At 52.6% G+C, this 25,144-nt stretch overlaps 2 protein-coding genes across 3 annotated transcripts; one reads left to right on the forward strand and one right to left on the reverse strand.

The window, feature by feature from the left end:
• Positions 1–7,737: 7,737 nt before the first annotated feature.
• CLDN2 (claudin 2) lies at positions 7,738–14,316 on the forward strand. The gene is made up of 2 exons (XM_008501711.2): positions 7,738–8,669; positions 14,210–14,316. The coding sequence occupies exon 1, from the start codon at positions 7,900–7,902 to the stop codon at positions 8,593–8,595; it is 696 nt and encodes a 231-aa protein (XP_008499933.1). The 5' UTR covers positions 7,738–7,899; the 3' UTR covers positions 8,596–8,669; positions 14,210–14,316.
• A 2,427-nt stretch (positions 14,317–16,743) lies between these two features.
• RBM41 (RNA binding motif protein 41) lies at positions 16,744–24,706 on the reverse strand. 2 transcript variants are annotated; one of them, XM_030448840.1, is made up of 7 exons: positions 24,396–24,706; positions 23,416–23,532; positions 22,661–22,853; positions 19,956–20,160; positions 18,280–18,656; positions 17,561–17,711; positions 16,744–17,224 (listed from the first exon to the last, which is right to left on the reverse strand). In XM_030448840.1, the coding sequence occupies exons 1-7, from the start codon at positions 24,401–24,403 to the stop codon at positions 17,067–17,069; spliced, it is 1,209 nt and encodes a 402-aa protein (XP_030304700.1). In that variant the 5' UTR covers positions 24,404–24,706; the 3' UTR covers positions 16,744–17,066. The 2 variants fall into 2 exon arrangements, with proteins under 2 accessions (XP_030304700.1, XP_008499979.2); XM_008501757.2 differs by having other exon boundaries at positions 16,745–17,224; positions 17,561–17,708.
• Between the last annotated feature and the right edge of the window lie 438 nt (positions 24,707–25,144).

The following is a 25,144-nucleotide window of genomic DNA, read 5'->3' on the forward strand; positions in this document are numbered from 1 at the left end:
GGCAACCTAACAAATACCTACTGCTGCTCAAATGGGCAATGTTCCATGGCTTGTCTGGTGCCATCACTGTTGATACAAGGTCTTATAATCCAGAGAGTCACCATGGGGAAGTTTTCCATTTAAACCTCTCTGTGAAAGAGCTAAACTCCTGCATAAACCCAGACCTCAGGAACAGTCTTACTGCCTGCAGCAGGATGGGAGCCAAGCAGACGGTGGCACAGCAGCAGCTGCAGTGATGGGAACTCCTGGCTCCTCCAGCTCCACACCTCCCATGGGGAGAACAGGCAATGCTACCTCCCCCAAAGAGCATTTGAGCAAGGAAATAAAATCCACCAGCAGCTTAAAAATACACAACAATTCTGCAAAAGTTTTGGGGGTGGAAGATGAAGAACAGACCGCAGCAATTGGCTGAGGACTTTCAGGGGGTCAGAATTAAGCTGTCCAAGCAGGGCAGAGGACTGGGCTCACCACAGTCTAAGACCGCAACAGGACCACAAACACTCAGTGCCATGCAGAACCATCCTGCTACCATGAGGTGCAGTCTGCAGTTTACAGAGTTTGTGCCTGGCTCGTGCCTTGATAAGGAAAAAGAAAGTCCTTGCAGAGTCTTAAGAGCAGCTGATGTCACCTGGACAGCATCGAGCAGAGAATTCTGGACATGGTGGAAGAGCACCTGGCTGAGGTGGTACATGGTCTGGAAGATGTTCTGTATGGAGTAGATCCTGCCCATCCCTGTGAGGAGGGAGAGTGGGGCACAGTGCACAGGCAGGAGACATGCATCTGGCCTGGGGTGCACACAGAATCACCCCTGTTATTTCCTCACCCCATACAATGCTGGCATTTGGCAGTGCCCTTCCTCCAAGCATCTCAGGACAACACCATCAGCACCCAAATGCTCACATCACCAGGTGGGAGAAGGATTCCTCACAGTCTTCCCCTACCCCAACATGAGGCTCCTCCCACAGGAGAAAGTCCTTTATGAACCCCTCCAACATGAGTCCCTCCCACCAGGCACAGTTCCTCAAGAACACACTGCTCCAGCACAGGTTGCCCACAGAGCCATGGACTACTTTGGGCACAGTCCCCTCCATGGCTGCAGGTCCACAACATGTGCTCTGTGATCTTCCACAGGCTGCAAGTCTACAACTGCTCCAACGGGATCCTTCACGGGCAGCAGGTCCGCAATACCTGTTCCACTGTGATCCTTCAGGGTCCTTTCCACTGTAGTCCTCCAAGGGTTGCAGGGGACAGGATGCCATCTCACCATGGGGTGTAGAGAAAAATCTCAGTTCAGGCAACTTCTCCCTCTCCTTCCTCACCAGCCCAGGTCTCTCTGCTCTGGCATTGCTCTCCTCTGATGTTGTTCTCTCTTCTGGTGGTGTTTTGTCCCTCCACGTGTTGCTCTCTCTCACCTCCTCCTCTCCTCTGCCCAGCTCTTAATAACCACATTTCCTCTTCTTGAATATGTTAATGGCAGTTCCCGGCACCTCTCCCGCCCTGCTCACAGCAGGCGTAATTAATGAGCCACTACTCATCAGTGCCTCACCTGCCATCCCCACCCTCTGCCACCCCGCAGCTTCTCTCAGAACTGATCCCCCAGGTAAGTTTGCCGGACCAAAAGGATCACTATGGCCAGAGGCAAAACAGGGGGAACAGGAGTAAACCCAGGAGTTTCACAAGGGCCCTCCTCCCTCCCCCCAGCTCCCGAGGCTCCCGCAGCCCAGAAATTGTATTCACGCAACCAACCCACACTTCAAGGTGAGGCCTCAGCCCCGCACCTTCCTGCAGCCCAAGGGCGCTGCCCATGGCAGTCCCGCCACAGAGCTGGAGAGGAGACAGAGATCATCCAAACACCGAGCTGCACCCCTGAGTTAATCTCTTCTATCTCAGTGGAGTACACAGAGATAAAATGATCTGTTTTGGGTGAACGACTGTATTTTAAACACTTTTGAATGGAGACAGAGTCCAAGAGACCTGACCATAGAATCAATCTGGTTTTGAACGGGCTTAAAATAAATCCCACACTGCCCTAGTCTTGCTATTTAAAGAGGATTATCTAAGAGGTTTAGGAGCACACAGAGGAGAACCAAGAAAACTTATTGCACCTAAATCTCCTCAAGGACCTTAGGAAATCCCCCTGTGCTTCACCTACTGCCTGGTCAGGGCTGACAGGACACCCTCCAGTTCTCACCACATGCCCAGGAAGTCAAAGGCTCCTTTCAGATGTGTGAGGTTCATTCCACAGCAGGACACACCCGATCAGTCCCCTCCTCATGGAGGACTGTGCTGCCGCGGTGCCTGGCAAGCAGGGTATTTGTGCTGGTGACAAACACCTCTCTTCATCACCCTGCAAAGCTGAGCTCCAGCACCCCCATGAGATGGAAATCCAGCTGTGCCCAGTGAGACATCCCCCTGTGGGAAAAAGCCACTTCGTGCCACTCAGTGATTTATTTTTTAATAAATACTTCCTTTTTTTTTCTTTTGCACAGAAATATACCAAGTTTTACAGAATACAAACTGCAGGGATAACGGTGGGTGGCTTTTTGAAGCTGGCACCTCCAGATGATGAAGAGGTCAATGACTATTAGAAGAGCCCCTCCCAAGAGGAGTACCACCCCATACATTGCGTCTGATGCTCTGTAATGTGCCCAGGGCCCTTGATGGAGCAGACAGAGCTGGCGGAGCTCTTCCACAGCTCCATCTGTGGCAGGAACAGAGAAGCAACCACCATGTGCTGCAGGTGGCGACAAGCACTCCCTGACCACCACCACCAATAATCACTGCCCTCCCTAGGCCATCCCCCACCACTCTCGCAAGGGCTGCAGGTACCTGAGTCACTGGGGGAACCAACACAAAAGATAATTGCAATATCTTTCCACAGCAGCCAACAGCCCCCACACCGAGCATGGATAAATTTGGCTAACACCAATCCCCGCCTGTAGAGTCAGGGACAACAGCACAAATTTCCCACACATGCCTTGGGAGTGCCAACTCGACCTGCAGCTGTGGGCAAGGTGTTCTGAAAATGCCAAGGTGAGGACATTCCCTGGGAAAAGAAAGTCATGTTTGGAAACCAAGGCCACAGCATGCTGCCTGCAGACTGAAAAGGACAAAGGGAACAGGGAGCAGCTGTGCTTTCCTCTGCCCCCAGCTTGCTAAGGCATAAGCCCTCACACATCCACATCACACATCATCGCGGGGCTCGCTGTGGGACTCGCAGTCCTCCGCTACGTCAGAGCGCGGCGCTGGGACCCCCGGGCGGAGGTTCCGCGCTGGGCCAGCGAGGGTGCGGTCAGAGCCGGAGCCCGTGACGCCGTGAGGAGGGGTCTGTGTCTGCTGCCTGCCCGGGCACGGCCTGCGGGGACGGCATCTGCCTTGGGGCAGCCCCGGCTGCTGCACCGCGGTCTGACGCCGGGCTGACGGCGCTGCCTGTCTGTAGTTAGAGACCTGCAGCCGTGGCCTCTGCCTCCTCCTTTTCCTCTTCTTCCTCCTCTTCTTCCTCCTTCTCCTCCTCCTCCTCTTCGCTGTCCGAGTCATCGTAGAGGCAGAGAGTGGCTTGCACCGGGAAGATCTCCAGCAGCTTCTCCCCCACGCTGTACAGATAGTCAAATGACTTGGACTTGGGCCAGAGGAGCCTGCGTGGGGAGAGCCGGGGTGAGAGCCCTGCCTGCCCGCTGCCCTCGGGCTGGGCCGGGCTCCCGGTACCAGGGACCTACCTGACCGGGTGGTGGAAAAACGCCATGGTTTTGTCGGGGCCGCCGTCCCCCGCCACCTCCCGTGTCCAAGCCTGAGGAGACAGTCGGGCTGAGATTTTCCCTAGGGCTCCCGCTGCCCCCTTCTCTTGGCATAGAGGCAGTGGGACACACGGGGACTTCAGCTGGCAGCGAGAGCCGGGATTTTTATGTCCCATTGGCGGGTGTGATGCCACACAGAGCTGGCAGATCCCCGTAGGGTCAGCCCGCCCTGTCACCGGCTTCTCCCCTTTCTTACGCCCCTGTGTTTAGGTCCTCATGCCCCCACAAGGGAAGCTGCCATCTACCTCCCTCCTCGATGGGCTTTTTGCCAGCGTAATCTCCCTCCGTGGTCAAGAGCTCATGCCCAGGCATCCTGCTAACCCCCGTCGGAATGCCCTGGGAACAGGCGGTCCCCTCAGGCCCCTGCCATGCGGCTGTGCCGGCTGTGGCTGCCCGAGAGGGGTTGTGGGGTGGTGGGGGTGTCTCTGCCTTGTCCTGGGAAGGCCTCGTGGCTGGTGGGACAGAGGGGTGATGCACCAGGGGAGGTGGGCACAGTGGTGCTGTGCAACACTGCCGGGGATGAAGGAGTCTGAGGTGAGAGGCTGGATTTCTGCTATACAGGGAACCCAACCCTGCCAACAGGAAACCGGACAGGACACAACAGGGAATGTAAAACTTACAGTGTCCAGCTGCTCCCTCTGCCCCCGTGTTCTCTCCTCTGCCTGGGGCAGCCACGGTCTCCAGAGAGGTAGGGATCTAGGTGCAGAGACCAGGTTCAGCACAACAGCCACCCACCCTGGCCTTGTTCCCCTTTGCTTTGCTCCCCACCACCAAAGCCAGACACCCCCAGCCCCACCTGGCTCAAGCCCCTGCCCGGGTGTGTGGCTGGCATGCTGGGTTTATCCAAGTGTGCTCATATCACCTTTGTCTTGGCGCTCCTCACCTTGCTCCAAGCACCCCCAGCACACTTGGGAGCCTCCAGCATTGCTCCCCAGACTCTGCACCCTCTATTCAATCTGCAGATGCCAGGATCAGTGGAGTCCCATGAGAGCAGGGAGCTGCACAGCCTTCACCCTGAATCCAACTAGAGCATTTGCCATCCCATGTCCTGTGCACCCCCTGCCTTCCCCAGTCCTCCCAGGCTGTGCAGCACCCGAGTACCTTCCCCTTTGCTCCAACCCTGCGACTGGACAAGCACTGGCCACAGGCACCCGGAGCCCCTGAGGAGGTAGGCAACAGGCAGCAGCTTCCATGGTGGCAGGAAACTGTGTCCCTTCTGATGCCACAGACTCTTGGTGAGGACACCTTTATAGGCCTTCCTCAGCTGACAGTTCACAAATTCTTCAGGGCAGGGGCAAGGGGAGGGGAGAGAGGGACCAGAGGTGTGGGAACAGCAGTCCCTGGGGTGTGAAATTTGTCCCAGTTGTGTAAACAGAGGATCCAACTGGGGGCAGAGGGGCTGTGTTCTCTGGTGGAAAAGCAAAATACAGAAGGGAAAAGTTAGACACCATTTGTGAGAAAATCCCCAGGGGAGGACAGGGGAGGGAGGAGGTGATTAACAAGAATGACTAAGTGCTCTTTGTAGCCATTTGCATAAGGTGGGGGGGCAGGCACAGGGGGCACTGAGATGGGGAGTGCTGGGGCAGCATAATGGGCATACCATGAGGACAGTGTGGTGGGCTTGTGCAGGGGACAGCACAGTGGGCATGGTGAGGACAGGGTGATGGGCACATGATGTGGACAGTGTGATGGGCTACCATGGTGGCAAGCACAGAGCAACCAGGAGGCAGGTAATGGTGTGCTCAAGAGAGGACAGGAAGGGAAGGCAAACAGCATGGGTGTAGTGCAGGTGAAGACAGGGCAATGGTCCTGCTCAGGCATCCATGGTGCCTTCTGAGGTCACTCCAAGGAGTTCCCAGGCACTGTTCTCACACTGCCTGCACAGTAGGGACAACATGCACTTGCCTGTGCTCCCTGGCCACTCCTTCAGCTTTTTGAGATGTGGACCATACCAGGAGGTACCAAAAAGCTTCTTGATATGAGGGTGCTGCCACCAGCACTACCATGTGAGGGTGGTGCCCCCAGCACTGACATGTGTCCCCTCCCTGCCCACTGCTCCTGTCCGAGTGCTTAAGGTGCCACTGGCAGACAGGACATCTCTTGTTCCCAGGAGGGTTTCAGTTTGGGACAAGGAAAGAAAATAGCAAATGGTCCCTGCTGTAGCTCTGCTATCAGCATCCAAACACCCCTGTCCAAACACCAGCTGGACCCTGCTCAGCTCTGAGCACAATTTGTCACCAGTGGCCCTCCCTGCCCCTCCTCCAACTCCAGCAGCTGGCAAGCGGGAGGGGGCATAGGGCCAGTGTAGCCTTCATTACTGTCTCCATTTGCTCCTCATTTGGACCAACAGTTTTACAACAATAAACCCCATGAAGGACAAGCAAGGCCAGAAGGAGTAAACCGAGAACCCAAGCTCACCCTGTGGGCTTGAGGAGTGCAACCTGCTGGCATTTCACTGCCCCTCCAACCCTGGGACGGTTGACACAGCCTGAAGCAGACACATGGTGTATGTCATGCAGTCATCTGCCAGCCATCAAAACTGGCTGAGAAGTGACAGCAAGACACAGACTTGAGCCACTTAGACAAACTTACCCTGATAATTGAAAGACAACAAGCAAAACAAGGCATCCCAGTTTGCCAGTCCTTCCCGACACCTAAAGGGTTTAATTCTGCTCTGCAATAAGCCTCTGATCCAGAGATTTGCAGGTGGATTTTGCAAAGCTGTAGCTAAACAATTTGCAGCTCCTGATCCCCTGGGCCAGAGCCCTGGCTGCTCATGCTGCCCCAACCAGTCACCTCCAGTTCTGTGTAAACTCCAGCCACAGCCACTCTCAGTTCTGCACCGTGTTTCCAGCCACCTCCGTAAGTACTGCAGAGCTCTTGCATGACCCACCCCAGGTGTTCCTTTTGCAGCAACACCCCTGAGGCAGAGTGGGAGGTCTTGGTTAGCACATGGGAACCAAGACAGGCAGACGGGAACCTCTTATACGAAGCATTTGAGGTTCTGGAAGGGGGACAGGGAGATGAGTGGAGGTGCTGGGCGGTAGTGGGGCTGTCAGATGTCAGCATTCCTAGAGCAAGAGGCTGCCGGCCATGGTATTGGCATGGTGTGGGCTCAGCCCAGTTTCGCAAGATGCTGTGGGAGGGGGAATTTTGAAACAAGGCAGAGGGAAAACACACCACCCCACTCGACCACCTCTGCCAAACACCCTGGCCCCTGCCCAAGGCTGTGGGCAGGAGATGGCACTGGCAGAGAAACACCCACTGATGGTGGTGGGCACAAGCTGTACCCCAGTGTGCTCACCCCACCAAAGGATGGATCACCTTACTTGGCTGGGGCACTTCAGAGAAGCATCTCCAAGACATTGCCAGCATGCTTTGACCTCCATAGACCTCCAGGCTTTCCAAGGGATGAAGGTGTCACTGTATTATCCCCAGTGGCACAAAAAGCCTGATAGCCATAGTTCAGTCTCAGGTGGGTGAATCCCCCTGTCCTGCTGGAGCCTTGGCAGCTCAGGGTGGGTGGTGGGTGACTGCACAAGATGCCTTGTGTGAGCCCTGAACAAATGGGAAGGAGACATAGTTCCTCTTCCTTGGCTGGAAAAGCCTTAAGGGCACAACCTAAAATCACCTTCAGCAAGTCCCAGATAACATGACACAGCCGTGTCTTTTTTACTTCATTAGATTGGGACAGCACAGAAAACAAAGGAACCCCAGGAAGGCAGCAGCTGCTTTTCCCCAGCAGCCACCAACTCTCCATCCCTGCCCACAGCCCTGGCGCAAGGGAGGGCTTTGGCATTGATCCCGGGCAGCACCGCTCTGCCTCTGAAGTCTGGCTGCAGAGATAGTAGAGGTGAAAGGGCATTTGGCTCCTCCATAAGCTTGGGTCAATCGTTAATTGGGAAGGGATTATTATCCACTCTTGCAGGTAACCTCTCCTCCCCTTGCCTCCCACCCACGTGCCGGTGGCTGCACAAAACCAGCACCCCCAGGAGCAGGGTGGAGCTGCCGGCGGAGCCATGGGAATGTAAGCAAGCCATAGCGAGCCCCGAGAAAGCCAGGCAAGAAACCACAAGCCCCAGGGAGGTGACAGCCAGCCTGCACCATGGTCTCCATGGGGCTGCAGCTGCTGGGCTACACCGTGGCCTTCCTGGGCTACATCGGCACCCTGACAGCCACGCTGCTGCCCGGCTGGAAGAGCAGCTCCTACATCGGCTCCAGCATCGTGACAGCCGTCAGCTTCACCAAGGGGCTGTGGATGGAGTGCGCCACGTACAGCACAGGCATCACCCAGTGTGACATCTACAGCTCCCTGCTCAACCTGCCCGCTGACATCCAGGCAGCCCAAGCCCTGATGGTGAGCTCCTGTGCTGTCTCCTCCCTCGCCTGCCTCCTCAGCATCGTGGGCATGAGGTGCACCGTCTTCAGCCAGGGCTCACCAGCCAAGGACCGAGTGGCGGTGGCAGGCGGTGTGGTCTTCATCCTTGGGGGGCTGCTCTGCTTCATCCCACTGGCGTGGAACATCCACGTGGTGCTGCGGGATTTCCACAACCCCGTCCTCCCTGACAGCATGAAGTTTGAGCTTGGGGAAGCACTTTACCTGGGCATCATCTCCTCCATCCTCTCGCTCATTGGCGGCTTCATCCTCTGCACCTCCTGCCCTGCCCACGACCCAACAGCCACCTACACAAGCACCTATCAGCCCCAGCTGCTGGCAGGCAAAAGACCCTGTCCTTCCATCAGCCAGACACAGAAGACCAAGAGTGAGCTCAGCTCCTACAACCTGACAGGATATGTGTAGCAGCTGTGGGTGGAAACTGGGCTGACACCTCTCCCAGCTCCCCAAAGGATCTGGGCTGGCACCAAGGGAGCACGGTAAGAGGAGAGGACACAGTGGCATCTCCCATGCTTAACCCTCTTGCTCACAGGTTTGGGGGGTTTGACCCCATTCTCTCCCCAGGGACCCCAAGAGCTTTGTGGCTGAAGATCCCAGCTGGTGGTTTATTTCAGTGAAGGATCCCAAAGCCATCTTCTGTTCCCTCCTTTTTGCTCCAGGCAGCCCCTGGCCTGAATGGGGGTGGGTGGATTTGTGCCAGTGACTAGCCTGCTGGCCACAAAGGCATCACAGGGGAGTGAGAGTGTCTGTGTGGATCTGGAATGGCTGCTGAGGGGGTTGAGTGCTGGTTGCAAACTGGTGTCACAATAAATCTGTGTTTCTAGCCAGGATGTGGCTGAGCTTTCCTCTGGTGCTGAGGGGCCCTGGCAGCTGCCCTGGCAGGGTGGGCTGTGGTAAGGGCTGTGTTTACTTGCCTGGTGGGTCCACAGTGCAGAGTGCCCTCAGCCCTTGCTCTGGCCTGTCCCCCCAGCTCTGTGGATTTGCCACCCAGGAGCCCAGGAAAGTGTGAGCACTTTCGGGGGGGGGGGGACGAGACGACACACGACATGGGGGTCATTCCTTGCATGGTTTGTCCCTGGGCACCAGGCTGGGAGGTTCCCATGTGCCAGGGTGCCAGTGGGAGCAACCATGGCTCCCCAAGGACTATCAGCAGGCAATGGCCTCCCCAGCCCTGCTTGCTTCTTAAGGGTGCAGGTATTACTGGAACCAGAGTGCCCATAGAGAGATGGTGTTCCCTGCTCAGGTGTCACCACTATTTGCCTTGCACCAGTGAAATCATGTGTACCATGGAGTTACCATGCTCATGGTAACAGTGAGTCAGGCTTTCTCCCCTTCTCACCAAGCAAGGGGCTGCCTGGGGACCCATCCCCAGAGCGAAACTTGCTGGAAGGGACCAGCATGGATTTCAAGGCAAAGGAAGTCACCCCCTTTCTGTGGCCAAGGGACGAAGCAGTGGCTCAGCCCTGGGCTGAGTTAGTTATTGCTGCCTTCATAAAAAAAACAGACCTGGGTGCAGAGGATGAAAAGTATGCGAGGGGCTTAGGTGGCAGCCTGCAGCCTCCATGAAATGCCACAAGTTCACTTAAATCCTTCAGCTGTAAATGTCTTGTTTCTGGGCAGCTGAAGCAGAGTCCAGCAAATAGCTGGTACAAGAGGTCACGCCTCCAAAGAGGAGGAATTCCTGGGCACTGTGTCCTCGCCTCCCACCTCCCACCCTTTACAGCAGGGCAGACAGTGCTGCTTGTGTTTGCGGGCAGGGTCTCTGCTGCTTAAACAAAGGGACATTTGAAATGCTCAATTCCAGAGTCTGATTGCTGCTGGGTTTTTTGAGGGGAAGGTTCCTCACCTCCAGCTTTCCTGGCCCTTAATTTGAATGCACCCAAAGATGTGAAACTTGGCTACAGGGCAGAGAAGGTGGAAAATGATCTTCCACTTCTTTACTAGAAGGAGCAGGGGACAGGGAAGAGAAGGACACTAAGTGCACAGATGTGGTGGCAGCCTGGCAGGCAATCTTTGCCTCATGCAATAGCCACATTCCTCATTACTGATAAGCTGGGTCCTTGAGGGCAGGCTGGATGCAGGCCAGCCCAGGGCCAGAGAGGACAGAAGCTCAGACTGCCCTGGGAGTCAGCTCCATCAACAGTGAGCATGAGTGAATGAAGCCAGGCAGGGAGGTACAGAGCCAGTCCTCTGTTCACCTCCTGCCCCTCGTCAGCTCAGAGGGAAAAGCTGAGGGCGATCCAGGTTTTCCTGCAGGAAAGCTGCAGAGGAGCACAGCCCTAGCCCAGGATAGGAGCTGGATGTGAGGGGGGTGGGCGGCCATGGGGCTGACAGAGAAAGGGTGGCAAGAGGGGAATAGACTACTCATGGGCTGGAGCCCTCACGTCACAGGACTGCATGGTGGAACAGGGAGCTTTGCAGCCCTTTCCTGGAGAACCAGGCTAGAACAACTCCATCAGAAGGAAACAAGTCCTTCCCTTCTCTCTGATCTGAATGATGCCTTAAATGAAAAAAGGGACAATAAAATACTAACATGCCCTTATCTTCAGAAGCAATTTAGAGGCACTATAAACACCCAGCACACTCAAACCTGGAGCCACACCTGGCTGCAACCTCCTCAGATGGTCATGGGAAACACGCAAAAACTCCTGAGTTCTTCTTCCAAAGGGAGAACAACACATGCCAAGGCTTGCCCACCAGGCACCCCCTCCCACTGCTCACTGCACCCCTGGTGATGCCCTGGTCAAATCACCTTCAGCAGCACCTGAGCACTGCCCTGTGCAGGTGGAGCTTCTCATGCAGAGCACTGAGCAGGACTGCCCAGGGAGTAACAGTGCACAGGTTTGTCCCACACACGACCAGATTCCACACCTCCTCCCTTCCTGGAGCCTTCCAGACAAGCAGAGCTTAGTGCTTTCTGCTGTCCCTGACCTGCCTTTCTTTCCTGCCTAGCACAGCTATCCTGAAGCAGCACCAAATAATCCATGCAAACACTCTGAGGAGTATCAGACCAGGTGCTGGCAGAACCCATCTCTGCCCACAGCCCCCAGGAAATGCTCAGATAAGAGAGGCAGGAGGGGTAAGAAAATTCAGGCCAAGATCCTGATGCGTCAAGATACTTGGAAAGGGCCTCCACATTCCTCCATGCTCCTCCCAGCTGTGGCACATTCCCAGCTGCCTCCCATACCATGCTGGAACATCCCAGCCCCTCAGCAAGCCAGTGCTGGCACAGAAAAGGACAAACTCTTCCTGCCCGTGGCACTTAAGCAACCTTTTCAGGAGCAGCAGAGGATATTCTATGGAGAGGGGCTGCTCAAATCCTGACTCCTGGGCTGGGCTAAGCAACAGCTCAAGTCATGGACTGTGCTGGTGGGAATGAGAGATGCGCCCATTGCCCCAGCTATGTGCCAGGCCCCATCTGATGTCCCTGCTGGTGGCCATGCTCTAACCCAGGAGACAGCCTCATGGCTTCACCTCAGGGCATCAATGATGTTTGGATGGTTGGTTTGGATGATTTCTCTCACACTTTACCTCCAAAGGCTTCCTGCCCTCCCAAGACCATGGGGATGACCCCATCTGAAGTCATGCAGCTAGGACATTGCTATGAGATGGTTGGTGTCATGCTCTTTTGGTTTAAATTGGAGACATTGCAATGGAGGTGAGGGGCAGTGAGAAACCAGCTCCTCTTCAGAGAGCACCTTCAGTCAGAGGAAAAGCCTGTCCACAAATTCATGGCTTTCCATAGACTCCTGGAAGAGACCTGTTTAAGTGTCCTTTAAAGGATCTTTTGGTATTTAAAGGAAGATATGAGGGAAACAGGGTGGAATGTACTCCATGACACTGCAGGGACAGAGACCTTTGAAAGCATCAGAGGATGCTAAAAGGCACTTTCATATCTGGGTTTGAACAACAGCTCAGAAACTTATCAGGAGAGTTATAAAAAGTACTTATCTCAGAAAACCATGATACCTGTGAAGAGGACATGGAGGTTTGATATTCCCAGTATTATATTACCATCACAATCAGATTTCTCTGTAATTTGAATCTAGTTTATGATACAGGAGCTTCAGGTTAGGGATCTCAGCAAACCTGGCATACATGTGAATCTCTAGCAGAGAATGCATGCTTTATCAGAACCCACATCAATTCAGACAGCCTTTTCTTTGAAATGCTTTTCTGACCTCATCTGCAGTAAGTATTTATCCTCACTACACCACCTATTGTCCCCCAGGATGCTATGGCATCAACCTCTTGCCATGGGCACTGCTGAGCAACCTTTGAATGACCCAGGAGAGAAGTGCCAAGTTTCAAATCCAGATGCTTTGGTACCAGCTTATCTGAGGAAAAAACAATAGCTGTGCTTTTTTACAATTTAGGAAATGCTTCATTACATAACTGTTCTATGTGTTATGTGAGGAAAACGAACGAGCTCAAGAAATGTCAAAAGACCATTATTTTTCTGTAAGGAGCATATATTTTGTCTTGCTGGTAATATGAGACACAGGTGACAGTATGAAGGATGCTGACTGTTCACAAGCTGTTTAACACATCTGTAGGCTCACAGGTCTCTGCCAATTAATGCTTGCATCAAATCTGCCCTTTGCTCACCAGTTTCTCATTCAGCAAAGCCTATTCCTATCATTAACACCTGAGTGTTTGCTTTCTGTACATCATGCAAATACATTCTCCCTTCCTCATGTGGCAGGAATTAACCAGGAGGAGCTCTGAGTTGTGCAGACTCTGCCATGTCTCCATCCTGGAGACAGGGTCTAGCCTGAGGGCTCCACACATGACATGACAAACATCAAGGGTACATCAAACACAACATATCAATTGCAAACATCTGTGATTAATATTCTAAAAAAATAAGGTCAAGTAGTATTAGAAATAAAGTTCAGATCCCAGAGATAGTTATCATGGGATGTTATATCTAGCTATAATAAATACGATGCAAAGAGGAGCAGCAGTGGTTGCTCAGCTCAAAGCATATGTGCTGTGAAGAGCATTGGAATCAAGCCTAAAGGAGGCGAGGAGACTTCCTGCTTTTGAAGCATCTTTGGAGAAGAAAATAAAGGTCTGGCTGAGGGCAGGTGCTTCAAAGCATGACTGGCTTTTGGGCTAAAAGTTCCTAACATGATCAGAAGCATGACAGCTGCCCAAGATCATTGGTTATTTTGCACCTCAGAAAGCGCATTTTATGCGACTGTAAAAACAAATGCAAGTGTCCCAAGGATTCTGAAAGGAAACCTTGTCTCCTTGGGATATCCTGGTGCAGATTCAATCTCCTCAACAACTCTACTGAAAATTAAGTGTGGTGGGGACATAGTCTTGTGGATTCAGGAGCAGCTGGCAAGGTGTCAAAAGCAAAGAAGATAAAACATGAATGGAGATAAGAAATGCTACCTTGAAACCATGAGTACATGGTGATAAGGGAGCTATCTTCAAGCTCAAGTGTTATCCCCACAGTACTGACCTGCAAACACAGTAATTAGCTATAATGGGTTCAGGTGAAATGGAGTTCATTGTCTCCCTAGCAGCCCCCACAGTGCTGTGCCTCCTGTTGGTATCTAGAAAGGAGCTCATGACATACCAGTGTTCTGGCTACTGCTGAGTGGGGTCCCACAGCATCAAGGCTGTGTCTCTCCAACATTGCTCTCCTTACCAGTAGGAAGGGCGTGGGCAAGATCTTTGGACGGGACATGGCCAGGACAGCTGACTCAAACTGACCAAAGGGATATTCCATAATATATGACATCTGATCAGCAATAAAACCTGAGAGAAAGGAAGAGAAGGGGGGACATCCTCACACCTCTGAGAATACTTTGACAGAGGCACAGGTGCAGACTACATCTGAGGACATGATAATATAAACATGGACCTAAAACGCATCTGAGGACACCATGGCTTAGATTGGGTACATTTGGTGGGTAATGTGGAAGGATGGGGAGACCCAGTGTGTGCCTCAAGGAGATTTAACCTTGGAGGAAACATAATCTGTGATGGGACTTGTCTCTTACAGGAAGTAATGTAGCAGGATGACATGAACCAACAAAGAGTGAGTTTTACAAGCAACCAGAAGAGTACAACAATGCCTCCAACCAAGTCAGTGTTGGTGCCCAACAATGGAACCTACTGCTTCTCCTGTCCTGAACACCCATCACACAGCAGGTTCCGAAAATATTGAGACGTCACAGAAACACAAGAATGTAGCCCAGCAGCTGGGCATGAGAAGGCTCAGAGCTCATTACTTGAGCAAACATTAGAGCTTGTGATGAGTTATTCCTACCCTGCTCTATGTAAAAGTTAGACAAAGGGGACCTCTGAGGTACACAACATCAATGTAAAAATCTTATCCCATTGTGGCGTGAAACATTATTTTTGGAAAGAATAATTTCGTGCTGTTCAAAATAATGGTATTTTATGCTTGTTCCCTCCCAAATCCTCTTTGCCCTCAGGTCAATTCCAAGGACAAAAGGCAGTTTCTCAAAACTCCTCCCTTCCAAACAGGAGGTTGCTGTCTGTGAAGTGAGCTGGCACAGCGGTGAAACCTCCCGCGGCAGGGAATGCCAGTGGTAATGTCAGGCAGGGCAGGAGTGCCAGAGGCAGAGCCCGCGGGAAGGCAGTGCGGGAGGCAGAGGCTGCGGGAGCTGTAACAGAACACGCAGCAACCGCTGCAGCGACTGCTGGTAAGGTACCCGCCATCTCCAAACCCTCACAGGGCAGCACACGCGTTACAAAATGTCTGTGGGTATTTCTTTGAAAACTTCCCATTGCTTGTGCCGACGTCTCTGGTGCTCTGGGCTCGGGGCTGAAGCCACAGAGCTGACAGACTTCTTGACAGGGTGCGCCGAGCCCTGTCCGGGGGCGAGGCCGGTGAGGGCCCCTCCCCCCTCCCCTCTCCCTACAGTGCTCCGCGCTCGCCGAGCACCTCGACCATGGTACTGAAGGGCCGTGCGTAGGCAGCCTCGCAGGTACCGGGGCCTCACCCCACGGGACAGAGACCCCCCCCGCACCTCCTGCCCGGGACTCTCCCATCACTGCGGACCCGTCCGGACCCGCACCCGGACCCGCTCCCCCCCCCCGAGCGGCAGCGCCCCCACGCGGGCGGTTGAATGCTCCTATCGGCCCCGCCCCACGCGGTGACATGGCGGCCTCCAGCGCCCTGCTCAAGATGGCGGCGCCCAGCGCTGAGCCGTAGCAGGGGGCCAGCTGGCAGCACCAGGGGAACAGGCTGGGGAGGGTCCAGCCATTCCCTTCAAAGGTTGTGGATGTAAGAAAACAGAGGCCGGCGACAGTGATAGTGCTGAGGCCGGGCTGGTGGGGGTTATGGCTGCAAACCCCAGCTTAGGGCAGGGGCCAGCAGCAGCCGCAGCCGAGGGCACGGACGTGCCCGGGCAACTCTCCCGGTGACGGGGCTAAAAAGGAGACCTGGGACCCTACCTCTGCCATGGCCTCACGACCCCGCTGCTGGAGGGCAGAGCAGGGCAGCGCAGAGCAGGGCACAGAGGGGCAGAGCAGAGAAAGGCAGGGCGGGGCTGGACGGGGCTGGGTAGTGCTGGACAGAGCGGGGCAGGGCTGGGTGGCACAGGGCAGAGCAGGGTAGGGCTGGTTGGGGCAGGGCGGGGCTGGGTTGGCCAGCGTGGGGCAGAGCAGAGTAGGGTAGGGTGGGGCAGGGCAGCGCGGGGCGGGGCAGGGCAGGGCTGGGCAGAGCAGAGCAGGGCAGGACCGGGCAGGGCAAAACGGGGCCGGTCAGGGCAGGGCGGGGCGGGGCTGGGTATGCCAGGGCGGGGCAGAAGGGGGCAGGGCGGGCAGTGCGTCTGTTGACAAAGGTGGACCAGCACTGGGTCTCAGAACCACCCCATGCCAATGCTGGGCCCAAGCAGGGGGTCAGCAACACCACAGCCCCTTTTCTCTTTCAGTTCTCAGCTTGCTCTGAATCAGGAGCACTGCTCTGTAGAGCCAGTGCAGCCTGTGTCTGGTTTAAAGTGCATTTACCAGAAGCAAAATTGTGAGGGGAGTCACAGAGCCTGGAGGAGGAGGAGGAGGAGATGGCAGCAGGAAGGAAAACAACATCTGACGGGAACATTGCTCTCTGCAGAGCTGTGTATATTTAGGTATGCAGAGGAAACCTGCAACTCAAACCTGGGTTCCCTCAGCCACTATCATGAAGAGCTCAGATGCTGTTCTTCCTTGAGCTGTGATACTGTAGTAAGGACATGACAGCAGCTTGCCTTGTACAAAAAAAGCACTAAAATAGCTCATCAGATGAACCATGGCATCTGCCACAACCGCACCCCACCACAGCAACCATCCTCCATGCTACAAGGCCAAGACATTTGTGACCATAAAGCACCTGTGTAATTAGATACTTGTTCAGCCAAAGCATCTGGATAGCAAGCGGCCTAAAGAAACATCTCTTCTGCCATCAGAGATGTGGCAGCAGCTCCCCCAGTCCCTGCATCAGTCAGTCAGGTAACTCCAGCTCTTATCAGCCAGGCCTGAAATCTGCTGACTCAATCTTGCATCAGCAGAGTGCAGCACACTTGCCTCTAGAAGTCTTGCACAGGACAAGGGTTAATAAACTATGGGAATACCATAATAAATACATTTATTTACATAGCTTCCTCCTTCCTTTCCACAAAGTGTTGTGAATGCAGACATTAATGTAGAACAGGATGAAAAAGCCAGCACAGCCCAACAATGTAAAGGCAGTGCCCATCTATCCCAAGGAGGAGCCTGGTCTCCAGCTCTCTCCTTTCCCCACTTTGAGCTTTATGGACCTCCACCATAACTCCACCAGTGCTTCACTGTCCCAGTTATGACCAAGATGTTCCCATGGCTCATGCAAGTTCATGAGTTTCCCAGTTATCCATCCCTTACTTAGCAGGGGGGTTCTCTCCAGCAGAGGAGTAGGGGACGGCAGGGTCAGTCTTTGGCAAATGCCTCTTGCTTTTCCCAAATTCAGCCACCAGTGGCTTGCCCTGCAGATTGTACCCATTCACCAAGAGCATGGCATCCTGAGCTGACTGAATATCTACAACAAGGGAACAAAATGGGTGCAGGTTACACACAAGGTCTGGCACAGACTCATGATGTTCACATAAATATTCCTGGAGTCTCAGCCTGCACCATGATCCAGTGTGTGATCCTCCAGCCAGAACATGCTGAGTATAAACACAGCACATAACAGCCTGCATCCCTTGTGTTTTGATTAATCTTCTTCCAGTCCAGTTAAAAGACTGATGTGCTGAGCAGAAGAGTGAAACTGCTGCTTCTTATAGAGTAGGCTTGGTAACAGCTCAGTGCCATGCACTTCTGTGTCACCTTTATGGATCATGGAAGAACTGAGAAGTACAAGGCAGGGACTTACCAGGGAAGGTGATGAAAGCCTGACCCCTCATCCGGCCGCTCAGGAGGCGGAACTGGATGGGGGGGCTGTCCTCCTTCTGGAACCGAGCAAACAGGGACACCAGGTCCTCCATTGTCACCCGAGGGGCCAGGTTCTTCAAATACAGCACCTGCTCCAGATAGAAAGAGGGTCAGCGGCCTGTGCTATGCAAACAGACATCTTTCAACATGGTCCCAAGTCCATCCATCTCAAAGTTATGAATTAGTTCCCCTCTCCTGCCATCCCAGTGTTCTTCTTCTACCTGCATGCTAACAGTGGAGACTGGAAGGTGGGTACACAAAGAAAGGCAGCTCTGGATATAAGGCATCAGCATTCCTGCCTGCACCTAGTGCTGACAGCTCGAGTTATTTGTAAAATGCAACAAGCTCCAGTTACCAGTTAAGAACAGTTTGAGTAAAATCACAGATGGTCTCAGGCCAAAACAGGGAGAGGGCACCTTGACCAGTGACCTGCCAGAGCCAGGGCTATGGGCTGAAGCTCTTTCCAAGGCTGGGCAACTTCCCAATAGATCCAAAGGTCCCCTTCCCTCTTAGAGTGGTGGCTGCTCTTCCTTGGCCAGGAGGATCAACCAAGCATGGTCCAGGCAACAGCCAGTCAACAGCAGTAGCCTTTGCCTGCTGAAGCAGCTTCAGGGCATGCTCGAGAGGAGGAACAATAAATCTGGGTTTATTTTAAGATACCTTGCTTGGCTCCCCAGGATGGTAGGATGAGAACCTGGGTATATGCCGAAGTTCTTCCTCTGAGAGACGGTTCTTGCAGATCTCCTCTTCTGGGACAAACTCTACAGGATCTCTGATAATCACAAGCCTTGGGGGGGACTGGTGGGGCTTTGCTGCAGGAACGCTGGGACTTCTTGCCTGTTCTGCCTGCTCTTCCTTGTCAGGAAGTGATGACTCCTGAGCCACAGCCCCCTCTGCAGCCAGGGAAGGGCAAAAGCATGGGTCACTCTTGGCAAGCTGGATGTCTTCAGGACTCTTCTTGCTCAGCACGTCTTGGTAAACACACTCCAGATCAACCATAGGGTCATTTTCATCTGTTACTCTCCTCCGAGTGTCATCTAATCCACAAGGGAGAAACATGGTAATGTGACTACTGCCAAGAACCTGGAACATGAAGATTGTGGGAAGAGATACAGACAGGAGAAGCCCTGTTCCGACCCAGCCTCCATGCATGTGCCAGCCAGACCCTGCAGGTTCTTTAAAACAAGAGCAGCCCCAGCAGTCAGCACATGCTGGTGTCCCAGCTCAGGATGAACCTGCAGAAAGCAGCAACTCTGCTCTGTACAGAGCTCATTTCTTTCAGAAATGTCCTCACTAGCTTATCTGCAGCCACATTTCAGCACATTCTAGTCACTCTTTCAACATACTTTTCTCCTGTATGTATGGCCAGGATGTAGAAAGGCCACACTGCCTTTCTACACTGCTACATGGAATATAATATTTTTGCTTCCAGGGACATCACATTAAGGTCCCGAGTTTAAAAAAAAAACTCAAAGGCATGGACTGACAAAGATATGTCCTTTATTCTATTTAATGGAAGTGACAATAGAAGTAGGATGGTCTTCTCCCAGTCTGTGAGCCTCTTGGTTTTGCTAAATACCACAATATTGACACCAAAAGAGGAAGCAGATGCCAGAGGAAAGTAGGTCAGCATAAACACTGATCAAAGTGGTGTTTAAGGAGTTAAGGAGTTGGAATTTAAAAGTTCTTCCTCATCTTACATATAAAACTCAGTCTGGGCTGAAGCTCCATACCTGTATGTTCTCCAGCTAAAACAGTCTGAAGCATGTTTTTCCCATCTCCAGACAACACTTGCCTATCCATCCAGAAAACTCACATTAAGCCACAGGCTCAGGGACAACAATGCTGGGGCATGACGTGCTCTCATCCCTTGGACAGGATACTGTGAGAGGCCTTTAATAAGTCTCTCCTACTCTTTCCTGTTCTGTGCCTTTGTTTCCCTCCTACCCTTCTTAGAGTGCAGTTAAATTGGAAAATGGATGATCTCTAGCACCACATAAGCACCTCATGTCACTCAGTGCAGCTCAGTAGGGACCTCTGTGTTTTATGGAACTGTAACCCCAGCTGCTCTTCCACATATCAAACTGGGCTGTGCAGCATGTGCTGCACTTCAGTTCTGCCCTCCAGAGATGGACTTTACCAGGGTCTGTATGAAACTCTTCAGAGAGCCCACTGTCTATCTGCTCTTATATGAAATGAAAACATCTCCTCCCACACAGTGCAAAACCAGAATCATGTCTTCAGGGACAGAAAGCAAAACAAAACTGTATTGGGCTCCCACACTCCCTGGTTCCCCATGCTGGAGCAGAGGCAGGAGCAGCTTTGAGCCATCAAACCTTGGTGGTAGAGTGCCCGGAGGAAGGAATGTCTGTCTGTCCCCTGGAACAGGGCATTCTCAATCTCCATCTCCCGCCGGCTCAGCTGCTTGCTGCCAGCAAACCTCTGGGGCAGAGCAAGGATGCGCTGACGCTCTTCCATCTTCTCTTGGATGGCATGGAGTCGGTCCTGGGTGGCTTCTGGGGCTGCTCCCAGCCCAGAGCCCTGGAAAACAAGCACAGTTTTGCTTAGATACAGCGTGTGCCTCCTTTTCAGAGACTCAAACTTCGTATCCTTCAGCCCTGGAGTGGGTGTGATAAAGAACTATACCCTAAAAAGCAGCTCACCAAGAGGTCCTGTTACTGGAAGGGTAGGACAGAAATACAACCACTCAGCAAGCCTCAGTTCTTCACAGAAGTGGACAAACCAATCCTTTCTCCTGACCCTTCTGTGCTGCTTTCTTTTCCCTGGCCTCACTGCCTGATGGTGCCTGTGTCCCTCTGTCCTAGCAGTCCCTGCCTCTCCTAACTATGGCTATTTTCTGAGCCCACTGAGCATATCTGCACAAACCTCCTTTGGCATCCCACCCCAAGCTCAAATTTCCAACAAGCTTTTGGTCTATGACTCTGGCATCACTGAGAGAACTTTATTAGCTGAAAACTGAATCTTAAACTGGCATATGGCACCTGAGGGTAAGTTTATGCTCAGGACTAAATCCCTGACCATCGCCACACAAGCCAGCTCCCAGAAACCACCCAGCTACCACAGCACAGACCTGTCTAAAACCAAGCACTCCTGCATAAATAAACCTCACTGCATGGGGCCAGAGCAACGCTAAAATTCATCAGTTCTGTGCTGCAAAAGCACAGAGATATACCCCAATTTTTGGAGGGGCATTTCTGTTCCCCATCCACCTCTATCAGAATCCAAAGAATACACTTTAATGGGGCTGTAGGTGGATTTACTTTTTTCAAATTCAGTTTAAGAATTATTGTGGCAGATCTTCCTGTCTCAGGCAAAAAAAACAGGCTAACTGCACTGAGTAATCTAATAAAGATTTTCCCATGGGAACCTCTCCCCTAACACCTGACTGCATGGGCTCACAGCTGCATAGCATCCATTCACCATTTCACAGCTTCCCAGAGGCACAAAAAGCTGTTTATATGGAGAAGAAATTCCAGGAAAGCATTTATAATCTTTTGTTTTAAAAAAAATCTTCAACTTAGCAGCTGAAAGTAACAGAAGGCTGCACTCAGTACTTTATAAGGAGCTTCATGAGCAATCTGAAGTTCTATCTCAGATGATTCCTTCTTGGTAGAATCTCACTAAGGACCTCTACATACAAAGCTCCACATCAATACCTGATTCAGGCTTTCTCTCATCTTCTCTCTGCAGATGTACCTTAATGCCATTGATTCTTTCTGTCAGAGTAATGTTTTCCATGCTAATCTTTATTTCTAAACATCCCAGAACTGATACAATAAAGACAACAGCAGGTACTATTGATGTTTTAATACAGGCCACACAAGGGCTGGGTTTATATTTAAACACCAAAAAAAAATAATGACTTCAGATGAAAAAGCAAACCCATGACTACCAAGACTGCTTCCTCCTGCACACAGCTACTGCTCGTGAAGAGAAGGAGAGACAGAGGGAAGCCAAAGGTCATCCCAAATCCTATTTTGCACCTTCTGTTTAGCACATTACGAGCAGGACACTCCAGTGCACCTGACACAGGACAACCCCAAAAAGATCCTTGTCCCTGGAATGTGAAAGAGCAAAAATAGAGGGGGAGAAACATACTTTGGCACTGCTCTGCTACAAACTGCACTCAAAGAGGAGCACATCACTGCAGTTGCACACTTGGTCTAACAGCTCTGCACTGCTATTTTTATGTGGCTGTTTTAAGTCTCTTCAAGCATCTACAAGCCCCTGAGAAAAACGTAAAAAATGCCAACCACAGGCAGCTATCCCAAGCCAGCCTGGGATCCAGAGATGTTTCAGAATATAGAAAAGAGGCTGAGGCACTTTGAAATGTTTCCTCCTTTTCTTTCCCCCACCTTTAAATCTTTCTTACACAGTTGTGTTGGAGGAAATAATTTTGGTCTGTAGAGGGCAGACATTTTATGTGAAATTGGGAGCTTAACATCAGGCTTGAAATGCACCCTCCCACCCCCCAGGTGTTTGTGTGGGCACATACCAGGGCTTAACAAATAAGATGGGGGTGCTTTGTACTAATTGCATGTGGCAGTATGCTCCAGCATAAAAGGGAGAGAAAACCAGAATGAGGTCTGAGAATGACTTCAGGAAGAACACTGAAGTCTTTCCATGGAAGGACTCCTGTTAAACTTTTCTTTCAACTAATTTGAGTCTGATTTTGGGGAAGACTTGTTCTGTGAATCCTGGCAATGAGCTCAATATTGTAGGTATAAGCAAGTGAAATGATTTGCTTGAGAGCACCAAGGCAGAGGCAGTGAAGCAGTCAAGTTTTGCTGTGTTCCAAAGGACCAACTTGACCCTTTGTACTTTTAGCACAGAGCATTCCACCGAAGAAAACAGGACAGAAGAAATGTGGGATCATGCTGGCCTAAACGCAAGAGATACATGGAGTGGTGATTCTCTGCCAGAGGGCTTACACAAAGGCCTTGAATTTTCTACCAGGGTGCCACAGGCAGCAGAGCTAGAGAGATTTGACCACATTGACATTAGAGAAGGGTGTGTGTACCTTCCCTGTTGAATCCCGATTCTTCCAGAGCAGGATCTCTGAGTCGGAGAGCCCCAGTTCCCGGAGAGTGGCAGTTTCTTTGTTGCTCTCCTGCAGGGCCTGGAACTGTGACAAGGTCAAAGCTCCTGCAGCTTCTTCCCCAAAAGGCTTGTAAAATGCTGAAGGGGCAAAGCATTTCTGCTTTGACTTGCACCTGTAACCCAAAGCAACAGAAGCAGAAACAACTTAGCACTGAGAAACCAGGAGAGCAGGAAGGGTCTGGACCATGCCCCCAACAAAGCCCCCCCCATGGCAGAGAATCCATGTTTCCAAAACACATTTGACCTATGTTCTCCCAGCCCTTTTCCAAGGCCACAAGAACCTGCAGGGCAGGATCCTGCCCCAACGTGAGCACCTTGTTATACTGTAACACCACACACCTCCCAGAGGTGCAAACACAGGCCAGCCTAGTGGGGATGAGCTCCCAGCTAGTAATTCACCTGTGTCTCACCCAGGTAAATGAGGGTTTTTCACCTAATGAGTAAAAATAAGTTAGTGCTAGCATTTGCTCTGGGAGACAAAGAGTCTCCTGCTGGGATATCTAGACAGGAGACCTAGCAAAGATTGAAGAAGGGTTTGCACAGCTTTTTTGGCAGACAACAGCCTGCACCAACCATCTCCTCAAGGAGGCCCCAGTGAGGCATCAATGCTGCTGGCCAGAACCTGCTCACCAGCTCCTTCAGCAGTGCCCTCCCAGGGCCTAGCTCAGGACTTACTGCTCGATGGAGACAGTGGTATCAAGCTGGTGGTGAAGGAGGCTCTTCAGCTGCCTCTCTCCTTCAGTCTCCAAGTCTTCCAAGAGAAGCTCATCACTGGACAGGCTGCTGTTGACCCTGGGGCACATAAACACAGCAGAGAGGTGGTCAGTAAGGCAATGGAAAAAACACTGCTTTAAACTCATCACTACTACAACCTCTCTTGGAAGTTTTTACCAGCCAGCTTTTGTGTTGCTTTTTTTTATAAGAGCAAACAAAGAAACAAAGCAACAAATGCACAATAAAAAAAAAAAAAAAAAACATAAAATATTTTTATTGCTAGAAAGCTGTTTTGCATCAGTATCTAAAGAGACATTGTTAGTTTCAAATAACTAAAGAAATACAACCACAAGGGAGAAGAGAAACACTGAATTTTAGCAGCACTCTATCGAACACTGCCTTTTCCTTCCACTGGGGTGACCTGCATCCAGGCAGACAGATACACACACACCCCCACACCAAATCCACCACCCCCCGAGGACAGGCTGCATTTCCTTCTGCTGATCCTTCCACAGGAGATGCACTCCTACAGCGTGGCCTCCTGCACCAACTCCACTCAGCCTTTCCGTGGGCTGGAAGGGGAAGCCCAAGTCTGAGCCAGGAAAGCTTTTTGGGCTTTATTGAGCACAGATTCGCCCAGTTTTGGGGGAAAGTTTTCGCTGCCGCTTCTGGGACCAGAGCGGCTCCAGGGGTGTGTGACAGCCCCGTGGGGCGGCTCAGAAAGCGGCTGTGAGAGGCACTGAGGTCCCTACAGGAAACACCCCGCAAGGTGAGGAGCAGGATGGAGCCCTGGCCCGTCCCCTCACTTGGGCGAAAGGCTTACCCGAGCACCACGCTCGGCGTTTCGAAATAGGAGGAAACCTCGAAAGGAAACCAAGGAGACCGCCCCGGGCACAGACCGTTCCCGCGCCAAGCCCCGAACGCGACTCCGCTCCGCTCACCTCCTCATGCCTGCAGCACGGAATCAGCTCCCCGGGGAACGCAGCCACAGCTCCCGGAAGAGCCCGAACTCCCCCCGTAGCGCCGCGGGTACCGCAGGGAGATGTAGTGCGGAAAGGCCGGGAGGGCGGGGCTGGGAACGTAACCAGGAAGATGCCCGAGGAAAAGGAAGAGAGATTTCATATCGTTCAACACGAAGTTGAACTGGCTCATGGCGGCTGCGGCCCGCGGGAAGCAGGACCGCTTCGATCGGCAGAGGCGGGGAAGGCGGCGGCCCAGTGTCCGCGGCTCCCGCTGCCGCCCCGCTCCGACACCCGCGACACCGACACGCAGCGCACAGAGGACGCACCGCACACCGCCCTCTGCCCGCCCACCGCCTCCCGACCGCCTCCCTCAGCGCCCATTGGCCGCGGCGACGGGAGCGGCGCCCGGAGGCGGCGGGCGGGCGGAGGTTGTGGGCAGTGCGGCCAGAACAGAGAGCAGAAAGATTGGGATTTGTGGGGAGCACAGAACACATTCTGTTCTTCCTTCATCTCTCACTTGTTTTTCCTGCAGAGGTGAGCAGTGGCTATTCAGATGGACAGTCTGTCCTCAGGCTCTTCTCTGCAGTTCCTTGCCAAACTCCTTCAGGGAGCTCAGGAAGATGATGAGGATGAACACGTGGTGAGTATTTCCTAATGCTGCTTCTTTAACGTTGTATCATACGCGAACCTTGTTTACCTCTCTTTTCCCAAAGCGGGTAAAAGGAGAA

Source organism: Calypte anna, chromosome 4 (assembly GCF_003957555.1).
Source record: "Calypte anna isolate BGI_N300 chromosome 4, bCalAnn1_v1.p, whole genome shotgun sequence".
NCBI classification, from domain to species: domain Eukaryota; kingdom Metazoa; phylum Chordata; class Aves; order Apodiformes; family Trochilidae; genus Calypte; species Calypte anna.